At 41.5% G+C, this 12058-nt stretch overlaps 1 protein-coding gene and 1 non-coding gene across 2 annotated transcripts in view; one reads left to right on the top strand and one right to left on the bottom strand.

Annotated features, from left to right (window-relative positions):
- Window positions 1-12058, top strand: part of dmrt1 (doublesex and mab-3 related transcription factor 1) — a 33130-nt gene that overhangs the window by 2951 nt on the left and 18121 nt on the right. Inside the window, exons 3-4 of the mRNA XM_030061180.1 lie at window positions 1918-2075; window positions 10441-10609. Of these exons, the coding sequence (XP_029917040.1) occupies window positions 1918-2075; window positions 10441-10609 (327 nt within the window). The remainder of the gene's footprint in view (window positions 1-1917; window positions 2076-10440; window positions 10610-12058) is intronic.
- Window positions 7607-7677, bottom strand: trnag-ccc (transfer RNA glycine (anticodon CCC)). The gene has a single exon. It is a non-coding gene; the product is annotated as a tRNA-Gly (tRNA).

The raw sequence follows: 12058 nt of genomic DNA, 5'->3' as shown, positions 1-12058 counted from the left end.
ATGTGGCTCAGTTGACAGTCGTCTCACTATCAGCATACAGAGTCAAACCACCAGATTCAGTTTACTAATGCAAGTGTGGGGGAGGTTACGGACTTTGGAAACGGGAAATGTTATTAAACTTCACAACAATAATAACCCTAAATCATCTGCCAAGGGCTGCTAAACTAAACTAAACTAAACTAAACCAAACTAAACTGTCTAGAGTAATGTTTACTGGCCAAAATAATTACTACACATAGAAAAAATGCAGCTCTAATTGCTATAATTGTCATTTCATGTGCAAAATTAGTCGCTCTGAAATTTAAATTCCTCAGTGTGATGCGTGATTCCTGTTGATTTATCCACCAATGACAAAATTTTGTGGGTATTTATTTCAGATCAGGGAAAGTTAGGGGATTAATTATTTCTTTGTGGACAAGTCATGGCATATTTTTGGAATATTTTGTCAGCCTCAATTTAGAAATATCAGCAACTACTTCTTCGCCAACTTAGATTTTTGTTTTTCGCTGTGTTCACTTAATAGTATATCCCACAATGAGTGCACATTGTTGACTTCTTTAAAGGGAGAGGGTGTTAAAATTTTGGTTGAGCAAAAAAAACTGCTCTTTTATGCTAAGGAAGGCCATGGAAAGCAAACATTTTTTGAAGTGGAAAGGTCTTCTAAAGGGAAATTTATATTTGACATGTCGTAGGATTAGGTGTTGAGGCCATCAGTATCAAAACAGGGAAGGAAGTGAATGTGGACAGGATATTTTTTGATCGCTTTTTGGCAGGGCTATTGTGGAGGGAGAGACAGAAAGACACCCTGTTCCCTTGTGTCCTGATAGCAACCTCAGGAGCTGGAATACCAGTTCGGTCAAGGCTGCCCATGCCTTCCCCTGGCGCTGCTGTGTGTGAGTATGTGTGTAAGTCCAAGTGTGTGTGTCTGCGGGTGACTTTCGGTCCCTGGATTGGAGACAGAAGGAAAGGAGGGAATGGAAAGGAGTTGAGCACTCGGTGATTCACTGATGACAAGGGGCAGAACAGAGACACCAGATTTCATTAGTTTATCTGTGTAACTGTAATCAGTATCTGTGTTGTGGATGACCAAAAGATCAGGGGGCTGCCTGAGAAATATGTGGCCTTGTTGATACGGAAAGTTCAGATGATGAGTAATGCTGCTTCGTCCTGGTAGAATAACTCACAATTGTTGAGTATGACAGGGTGTGATGCCCGCCTGGCAGCAAGGTGAGCGCTGTGTGTGTGTGTGTGTGTGTGAGTTGCTAAATCTGGTGAGGCGACACTGACAACACCATCACCTGCAGATGGTGCTGTTGCCAATAGATTGAGCCGGTGTGTGCTCATTCTAAAAAAAAAAATGAGAGAAAGACCAGATTGTTACTCTGCAAAGTCTCAAACTCATCTTTACTTTTCCTTGAATAAAAAAAAAAAAAACCCACAGGAAAAGATCTTTTGCATGCTTAGATTCACGCAGTTTACATTTATTAGGCTTAAATGTGGAGGGCTTGTCGCAGTATGTGGAAGATATACAATATTTCACTGTCAGTTTGACTGGTTGGAAGTGGGCAGGCCACACACTGCAGAATAAAAACCTAAAAGTGTGTTTTTGTGGTTGTGACCTTGCGAACATGCTCATATTAACAACTTGACATGCTAAATAAAGATTTGGCAAAACCGAAACCACAACAAAACACATCCTGCAATGCACACTGGTCTCTTTTAGGTGACAATCACCTATTGTTCATATTTCAACCTGGGGTACATATTCTTATAATTTCTCCTTTTTCTCCCATATATTTCACATGTAATAATTACTGGACAAGCTGCCCTCATTATAATTTGGATCAGGAATCAGAAAAAACTTTGTGTTGATAATGGTGTGTGTGTGTGTGTGTGTGTGTGTGTGTGTTGGTGCAGGGGGTGGCTCCACATCGTCCTCCAGCCCCTCAGCCATCTCCAGGGCTCCGACTGGTGGATCACCTGACCGGCTGGTGGAAACCTCCTACTACAACTTCTACCAGCCGTCCCGCTACCCCACCTACTACAGCAACCTGTACAACTACCAGCAGTACCAGGTGACCGAACAAACCCACGCTGCTGTGGCTGTATCAGTAACGGGTCAAACACTCTTTGGAGTCTTTTTAAGGTCTAATGGTGGCTGTTTGACTGCTGCATGCAGGGTATAAACTAAATGTAAACATTGCCCCCCCCCAGAGGCAAAGTAATGTATTAATGGTGTGAACTTTTTCCGGAAAGTGTCAATGCTGGTCCTTCGTTGTTGCTTGTCCAGGATCTGTGTTTACCTTGGCTCGCTTCAGGAGACGATGACAGCGCTGCAGCTCCAACCCAGTTAACAAGCATGGGAGGAGAGGTGTGTGTGTGTGTGTGTGTGTGCAAGTGAGATTAGCTCATAATCTCATCATGACATTGTCTTGATACTTTAAATTAGACCTGCAGCTAAAGTTTGTCCACATTTAAAGGCTGCCAATTTTTGTTTTTAACTTGGCAGTTGATGATATTCAGTAGCTTAATTTTTTGTGAGCTATTTTCATGGGCGGAAAAAAAACGTTACAAAGACTCAAGGATTCAACCAAGAATTTTATTCTACTCTGCCACCGGGACACTAAAACTCTCCTTGGAAAACCAGATGAATGAAATTATTGTAGTTTTGCAGCTCTTTAAGAGCAGAGTGACCTCATCTCACTTACCTCAACTGAATATTTTACAAAAACAAACATAAAATAAAACAAAAAACTAACTGAACAATTAAATCACTGCGCAAGAATATTCTCGTGCAGGTTTTGCAGACTGTTTTCATTCAGCTGATCGGTGAGGAGCTCCATCATACCAATATGAGGCACAGCTTACTGATATTGTTCTCTCCTCGTCTGTAATTCATGAAGCAGCTTGTTTAGCCAGGCAGCACCTCAAAATACACCTCGCGTTTTTCAGTCTTATTAGGATTGTTTGTGTCAAAACATCCAGGATCTTTGTTCTAAAAATTATTCTTGTTCAAAAATGGCATATTTAGTCAGTTTTTGCTTGCAAATGTGTGTCATGGTGCAGAGTGACGGCAGCTTGTATGCAGAAACGATGTGAGAGCAGGCGTCCGGAGGGCCTCTTTATCACTGGTCATTACATAATTTAGCAGATCAGAGGCCTAATGGTTAGAGTGATGGGTTTACGCGTCCAGGTTCAGAGTTTGGCCCCTGAACAGTCATACCAAATATTTTTAAAATGGGACCTAAAGCCTGTGCGCTTGGCAGTGGGCATTAAGGGAGATGGATGGATGTAAGCCTCGGTCATGGACTGGTGTCCTGCACAGCGGACCGCACTTCACTTCTCAGCTGCCTCGCACTGCAGAAAACAGGAGCCACCTCAGCTTGAACAAGGCTTCCTCTCTGTTTACTGAACACAAAACACAGTAAGAATCAAACTCATGTCCGTCAGTGTCATCCTGTCCGGACACACGACTGGAGGCCTGTCAGATTTGATTGCTGGATTTATTTGTCTACCCAGTATCCATCGGAGGTCTGACAGTCTTCTGAAGTATTCATTAAAATATTAATATGATATCCTTAATTTTTTAACTTCAACTTAAAAATATTTAAGAGATAGAGATGGAAAGTAACTAAGTACATTTACTGAAATACTGGCACTTAGTGAGACTTTCTGTGTTTCCTGGTGTTACTGCATACTGAGGCTTTTCCCTGCAAAACATCTACTGTGATGCTTTGTTAGAGTGGAAACTAGCCTACAGGATATGGAGCACTTAGAGCTTCAATATTAAAATACTTTTTTTTAAACCACATTTTTATTAATTAATTCTTTGCCGAGAGAGGGAGAGACATTCCTCGAAAATAGTAGTAAAAATAGAAAGCATACAGCAGAAACATAAATGGATTAGATGGACAAAACAAAGCATAAATGTAGGCAGAAGGAATATCCAGAGCACAGAACATGTGAACTAAATAGGGAAATATGATTGATTAGCCATCTATCCATTCATCAAGCAATTAACATAAACATTAAATTACTTCTTACAGGTTAATGCTTCAATAATTGAACCTGAAAAGAACCATTCTTCACAAACACGACTTTTCAGTTTTCAAACCAAGCTATATTTTATTTGATGAGCCCTCTATATTTTATTCTAACATTTTGAATGTGGGACTTTTACTTTTAATGGGGTATTTTTCCATGATGGTGTTAATCCTTTTACTGGAGTTAAGACTTTGGGTTTTCCCACCTCTGCTGCTCCCCTGTAAGACGCTGGCAAACAGACGAGACGTTATGTGTAGGCGAAACGTCACAGAGGGAGCCTTGACGCTGGAAAGTTGCCAGCTCACATTCCCAGACCGGTTGGGAAAATCCGGGCAGAGAAAGTGAACAGGAACACTCCCGTCTGCCTCAGTGCCTTTGAGCAAACCGATTCACCCCCAGCAAGCAGCAGTGTACCGCCGGTAGTTTTCTTTGGATCTAGTCGAGCTTGGTTTGCTATTCCTTCGTTTTGATGAGGTGGTGAATGGAAGACATTATCTGGATGCTCCTACCTAACCCTCCACCCCACACATACACACCCACACACACACACACACCCACATCTGTATAGTCACTCTGATTTATGCTTAAATGTATCTATATTGTGTCAGATGAAATGAGCTTACGCATGAAGCAAATTAGATCTATATTTCTTCAGTGATCTCCAATGAGGTGGTTTATTTTTATGATGACGGTTTGTTACACCAGCCCTGCCGCTCACCTCCCCCCACCCCCCCACCCCTCACGCCCCTCCACCAGTAGCAACATCTAGTTTTGGGGTCACTGCCTCCGCTAACCTGCCAGCACACAGCGCAGCCTGAATTGCAAAGGTTAATGGTATTGTCTGTCGGCAGAGGAACAAACCGCTATGCCTCAACGCTCAACGGAGGAAGCCAGCGCATTAATGCTAATCAGTTAGCACTCTTTAGCATAATTTACCCATCCAGCTCCATGAATTATGATTGCAGTGTCATATTTTTAGCAAAGTTGTCAGGTTGAAAGGGCCAAGTGCTACCGTTATTCATATTCGAATATGCTCGGTACCACATTTATGTGTTTGCGCAATGTGCTTTGTTTTTTGTTTTTGTTTTTTTAAGATAGCGGAAAATTGCTGCTATATTTTGGCTTATGTCTTGAAATCAAAGAAGCAACACACACACACACACACACAAAAGAACATCTAGAGCAAAGTAGAAAACTTAAAAAGGAAAGATAAGATAAGTTACCGTCCATCTTTTCAGCAAAATATGTAATGAAGTCCGGATCCACTGGACTCACTTCAAAGCCTAAAACTGAAATCGCTTATTCCCACTACTAAAACACTTAAATCATGTATTTTGAATTTTTATTTCCTATAATTCAACTCCTAATCCTTAAAATCTTTGGCGCCAAGCGCTCATTGATGTGGCGTTTCACCTGTCAGTCAAACAGTGTGGGCGGGACTTTGATTTCCATTGATGGAGTTTGAGTTTCTGTATAGGTGGCGTTCTTTTCTTCAGCTGTGGTGGCCATCACAGTTCACTCTACCTTGGTTCCCCTCGGTTTTCACAAGGAGATAGAGAGATGGGAAATTTAGCTGTCAGCAGTGTCTACTGAATGCCACGTAATCTTGTTCAGAGCGGTGTCTGCCTGTTAAGCTTCGTCTGCTCTGTAAATGAGGTTAGTCTGCATGAGGTTAACATGGTGGCTAACATGACTCACGTCTTTGTTTCTCTGCTCCGACTCGTCTCATTTAAAACGAAAGCATCCCAACCCGCTTCCTCTTGGAAAACTCTGTCTGCATCCCCAAACACATTTTTTAAGTCATTTTGCTCTAGGGTAATAAACACATTTAAAAATAGTTAACCATGTGATGTTGTTATGTTAGACCAGTGGTTCCCAAAGTTGGTTCCTGGGACCTCCAAGGGTCCTTGAGGAGATTCCAGAGGATCCTCCATAAAATGAGGAATAGTTTCATTTTACTGTCATTTATCTCACTGGAAACTGTACAAATGAATTAAATACATAAATGTGAATATGTGAATGATTATAATGTTTTACTCTCACCACTTTCAGTTTATTTTGTCAGTGTTCAAGTATTGCAGCTAAGCAGTTTAATACTTAAACCCGCAATAAGCACTTTCAGAACCTATTAACAATCCTGAAACTAACCTGTGCTTTATGGAGAATATTAATTATTTCGACCAACACCAAGTCACGATGTCCAGCCTTTTTGCTGTTTTCGACCTCTTTTCTCTCTTTGTTGTCAAATTCCAGCCCATGTATAGCTCTGCCCCCTCCTCACCTTCCCACTTCACCCCCTCGCCGCTTCAACTTCATCCAAAGCGTCTCTGAAATCTGCAGATAAATGTATCTTCAGATCAGTCGTACGAGTTGCCGTCAGCAGTGTGGCACGGTTGTTCACCTTGTAGCCAAAACTCTGCAACTTCAACACATTTTCAAATTGGAGGCCAGAGACAAAATAATCCAAGTAATCCAACAAGAGGCTTTTGAGATTGAAATGTATCCCTCGTTCCCATCCCAAAATCCCAAATCCCAAATCCCATTCGCCTGAACTTTTGATTTTGTACAAGCAACCTACCGTGAAGAACTCCCTCTAGTGGTCAGAAAATACTTACTGCCGCTTTAACACAAATGAAAATAATAATAATGATGTTAATCACTCACCATCACTGTCACTATTGATCAAATAACAATCACTATTGCCTCACGTCACTCAGCAGTAAGGCCATTAAGTTCCTCAAATCATCAAGTCTAATAAAAGTGATCATCACTTTATCTCTCAGAACAGTTGCAGTATCATTTGATCTGTGGGCCTGCAGCCCTGCTCACTGCTACATAAACTCACTGTGGTCTTTATCAGTGTGAGGCCATCTGCCTCCGCTGCTCTCCTGTGCTCGCAGTGGGGCTTGGCTGTCATGCAGGTGCTGATGAGAATATAAGGGTGTGCAGAGCTTCCAGACATGAGATGGTGCCAGATAAGAGGACAGGCTCTTTCAGGGAGGTAAGGAGGTGAGGAAGCCCCCCAGGAGTCCACAGCTTAGCAAATAAGCTGTGTTGGCATTATTCCCATCAAGAAAATGACATATATTAATTTTTTCAGCAACAGCAGAAAGCAATTTGTGTTTTTGTTGCATTGGTTGACGTTTTTATCCATCTGCCGCTGTTAACAGTAACTCTGTCCACCCAGCATCATCCACTGCCTTTACTGAACTGTGAATTAGCACTGGCCTATCTAATAGCTGACCAAGTGCAACAAAAACAGGCTCTAGAGATGCAGTTGTTGATCTAGTTAGCTGTCACTCTTGTACAATCACTTACTGATTTGCCTTAAGAAAAAATATTTGCCCAAAGATGTTGATTTGCAGTCAGATTGGGCATTCAGCTATTATGAAATGTGTGCAAGAAATCACTGCACATACTGTAAAAACCAGACCTGCAGCTTCAAACTTGCAACTTTTCTAGGGCTGCCCACTAGAAATCAGTGATAGGAATCATCTTCAGATTAAATAAAATTTAATTAATCCCTTTTGGCAGGTTCCATCAGGGAGACTGTGGAAAGACATGCGCCACCCGGGAATCGAACCCGGGTCGCAAGAATGGGAATCTTGCATGATACCACTACACCAGTGGCGCCTTATGTTTTGTTAAGCCCTTGCAGCTGATTGAGACGTTTGAGCTAAGCATTCATTCAGACACAGCAAGAGACACACTGTAATATCCCCATATTATTTCTGTAGTAATTCAGTAGCATGGATGCTGTTGAAAATATGCGTACCATATGTCGCAGTAAGAGAAAAAAATCAAGGAACCACTTAAAGGACCATGAATTAAGATCTCTTTAGGCCCAAGCCGGTTAATAATGTAATTGTGTTGATTTCCATGGTCAAGAAATAAAGAAGTCAGCTGTCAGCGCTTCATTTAACCAGGCACAATGTACCAGTGTGCTGTCTTATAAGAGAATAACGTTATTATCAGTGCAGTCAGTCAACATAGAAACTTGCATGTCCTCTTCACCAGAAACACTGTTAAAAAAAACAAACATACCAACAGCGTATTGAACGGCTGATTCTGATTTAACTGAAATTCGGAGTTGGGAACAGGCCTAAACTTCTCATCTTGTCACACTCCTGCGCAGCTAACCTTCAGGCCCCCGCCTCTCGTTACATTTGGTCACAGGTGCTTCTGTCAGATGGCTTGAGGGTGGATTGTCTCCTAAGATTATGCTTATCATGCCTAAAAATGTGAAGATACTGCTTCCAGGCTGCAAATTCCTCTCTCAGTGATGCATACTGCACATGCAGTGTTTTGATACAGTCAGAAATCCTGTCTTCACCAGTACAAACCACAGCAACAGCATAGTGGTGGTTGCAACATACAAAAAGACTTAATGAAGAGGGGAAAAAAATGTTATGCATTGAGCTGGAATACCAAAGTGGAAACTGCTATATTATAGGCAGTGACGTTTTCCAGATTTTGGTAAAAGGCTGAGTTTGATAATCACTCTGTTTATCATTTTGAGTGGAAGCATTTCACTTTGAAAGACTGAAATAATTTCTTTTTTTTCTTTACATTTCACTAAAATCACAACTGTCAAACGAAGTGTTATAATTAAATAACCGCCAGGAATAAAACTAGGAAAACTTAGAATCATATGGCTTTTTTGTTTTTTTATTAATTTTGTTAATCTGTGCAGTGCAACCTGTGGCCATTGTTTACTGATGTTAACGTTTTGTGTAAGCACGACAAAACTTGTCTTAAGTGAGCAACCTGCACCAAGACTTCTTTGTTTGGTATGTGTCCTGCAAAAACGCAAGCTTAGTGCACTTTCAAGATTCCAGTCCAATCTCTATTGTATTTGTCAAGGCCTAATACAAGAGCTGAGTGTAGCTTAAATAACAGTTTATAAAGCTGTCGGGGAATTGATGGTGTGGACAATACGGGGTGACATATTACAGGCTGACAGAAATCAAATTCCATAAAAGTGAAATTGAAAACCCTCTGTGAGGCGGCCTTGCTGCTGAGTAGACAGCTCGTTTTAAAGTTTTCAGAGGACTGGAGAAAGCCAGCGCCGCTTGTTGCAGTCCATTTTTAGAACAGGCCACGGACCTGTGAATTCAACCTCTACTAATTCTCTCTCACAGCAGGCCTGTTTTGTTTTTAACTGTCAGGATAGGCGTTTAAACTGTGGCCTGTAAAGAAAATAGATGCCCACTTCAACAGATTTTTACAAACAGTCTACTCTGGAAATAGCACTGGAAACAACAGTGTGACTGGGGTGAAATGGTAATGTTTCTCTTTTATTTGAAGCTTTCAAATGTGGAGACAAAAGAAGGTGAAGAATGAAAATAATCACAATGAATGAATGAATGCTGTGAGTATGAAGGTTTCCCAGAGAACAATAACCTGAAGGAGCAAAATATGTCTTTCCTTTTAAGACTTTAACTTCCAAGTTATGCTGCGATCTGAAAATTTGGAACTTTTTTAACTGCAGATTCTGACTTTCAGGAAATCTATGAAGAAGTTTGCATTCAGCTAACTGAAAAAATAGTTTCATATTAAGACGCACTTCATCGCTGAAGAAGGTTTGATACCCACTCTAATAGTCTCACCATTAGTTTGTAGGGCTTCAAGTGAATCTCTAGCAGTGTATCCTGTCAGCCAATAATAATGTGTAAATTGTAAAGCTTTTGTTGAGCCTGTTGTATGGAGAAAGTCAGCAGCAAAGACCTTTTAACCTCACATATCGAACTTTTTCCCATCAGGATTGTGATGGCACGTGTCCACAGGGGTGTGGATTTCATGTCAGGTGTCACACTGCTTCAAAAATGTGATACTTGATGGGTGTGGCCACTCCTGATTGACAGCCGCTCTCTCCTATAACCGCACAAACACTTCCTCGCTGCACCTGACTGAATCTGTCTTCATTTTAGATCGACAACGGTTAGTTTAAAAGTTTCTCAAGAGTTTCCAGAGGCGGTTAGTCACGCCACATGCCTGTAATTTGCATAAAGTAGCCTAGACCTCAGCTTTGTGCAAATGAGTAGACGTCAACGTGACGCCCTGTCTCTTGAATCGCAACGCAACACGACCAGAATGCATTACACAGCTGCTTACATAGACAATGAATGGGAAGTGTGGAAATGATCCTGTACCGTGAGTCCTGCCCGCCTCCCGTTGGTTCGTGCCCACCCCACCACCTGTCACTGATCCCGATGAGCTTTCTTCAGAGGCTGAGACTTCCCTGCACTGCGGCCAACTTGAAAATGTTGCCATCTTAACCAGAAGTGGAGGCCTTGTCGACTTTAAGATGGGCCTTGTCACTGTCTGTGAAATATATCAAGGTGGAAATTTCCCTTGTTGTGTAAACTTGTGTTTGTGTTTTCCTGTCTGAAGCAGATGCCCCATGGCGATGGCCGCCTGTCGAGCCACAACATGTCTCCTCAGTACCGCATGCATTCCTACTACTCAGCTGCCTCCTACCTGAGTCAGGGCCTGGGCACGACCGCCTGCGTCCCCCCCATCTTCACCCTGGAGGACAACAACTACTCCGAGACCAAGGCAGCCTGTGAGTAACACACACACACACACACACACACTTGCTTTCTCAGGCACCATAAAGTTTTATCCAGACTTTATCAAGAGCGTGGTTAAGTACATCCAAGGGAGGTCTGCACTCAAGTCAAGGGCGCTATAAAATTTTAAAAAATAAATAATTCTAAAGTAAAGCTTTTTTTTTTTTTTTTTTTTTTTTTTACTCCAAGCTGTATTTAGTTCTGACTTAAAGTGATAGCGACAGCACATTAGTATGTGTTGCACACGCTGCCAAATGACACGCTGCCAGGCAGTGCCAGTTTGATCCACACGTTGTTTATTTTTCAAGTGAAACTTGCACAATAGGAAATTTGCTGAATAAAGAGAAATCAATACGCCGATGTAGCCCTTCATCATAAGTATGTTTCTAAAGACTGTACAATCAGTTTAAAAAGCAAAGTTATTCAAAATGCAAACAAAGACCAAAGCACAGGACACATAAAGAAATAAAAGGCCACCTCAACTAAGCTGCTAAATTAGAGATCATATTACTAGTTTTCCTGCAGACTTTGGTTAAAAATATTAAATATCACTAATAGCATGCTTAGTTATTTAACCCAGATCTATGCAAGAAAGCTGGCAACAATTTCTTTATGATCATAAATATGTTGTTGTGTAAATAAACATATATAGACAGCCGCATTGCTTTAAAACAAGTCAACAGTAACCATGGCTGGAATTATTTATAATATGTCTGGGGCATTGCTGCTTGAAGCCTGGAGACTTTTGGCCTGGTGGTGGCGCTGTGGTGGGTCAGTCAGGTTTATGTTCACAATGCTGGACCTCAGTGTCAAAATCTAGGCTCAGAGGTTGTGCATGACGCTCATAGTCTCTTCCCTGGTCTTTGTGCTGACAACAGGCCTGCACTGTGAGGCCAAATCATCTGGCTGAGTATTTATTAAACCTGTATACACTGTACTACCATACTGTACTATATCCACATGTGTTTGGTGCAAAATGAACACCACTTACCACAGAAAAATGACAGAAATATAAATTGGGGTCATCAGCCAGGTGACCATAACAGTGTGGGGCCAGGTTCACATCGCTGTGTTTTTTATGTGTGAGACTAATGAGACCCTCACTGTCTGCTGTACTATTGTGACGTCAGCCTATCAAATCAAAGCTGCTTACAATTATTTGGCTTTTTGTAATTTCCACCATGTCTGTCTGTGCTTTTGCCATAAGAAAGATGTTATTAGAGATGTGGCGACACACTTCTTGTGTTAAGCCTCTAAAAATGTGAAAGCTAGGAGAAAAGTCACAGAGGTTGGCACTCTTGCAGGAGGTGGCATCTGAATGACGCATGAGCTCCAAGATCCTGGCTAAAATATGAAGCTCAAAAGCACATGTAATGAATAAAACATGACGCAGATTTATGACCAGTGACAAACATTTGTGGCTGGTAAATTTTCTCATTTTT

This window comes from Myripristis murdjan, chromosome 9 (assembly GCF_902150065.1).
Source record: "Myripristis murdjan chromosome 9, fMyrMur1.1, whole genome shotgun sequence".
Lineage (NCBI taxonomy): Eukaryota > Metazoa > Chordata > Actinopteri > Holocentriformes > Holocentridae > Myripristis > Myripristis murdjan.
Note: the sequence above shows the minus strand (reverse complement) of the source record. Positions and strands in the feature narration are given on the sequence as shown.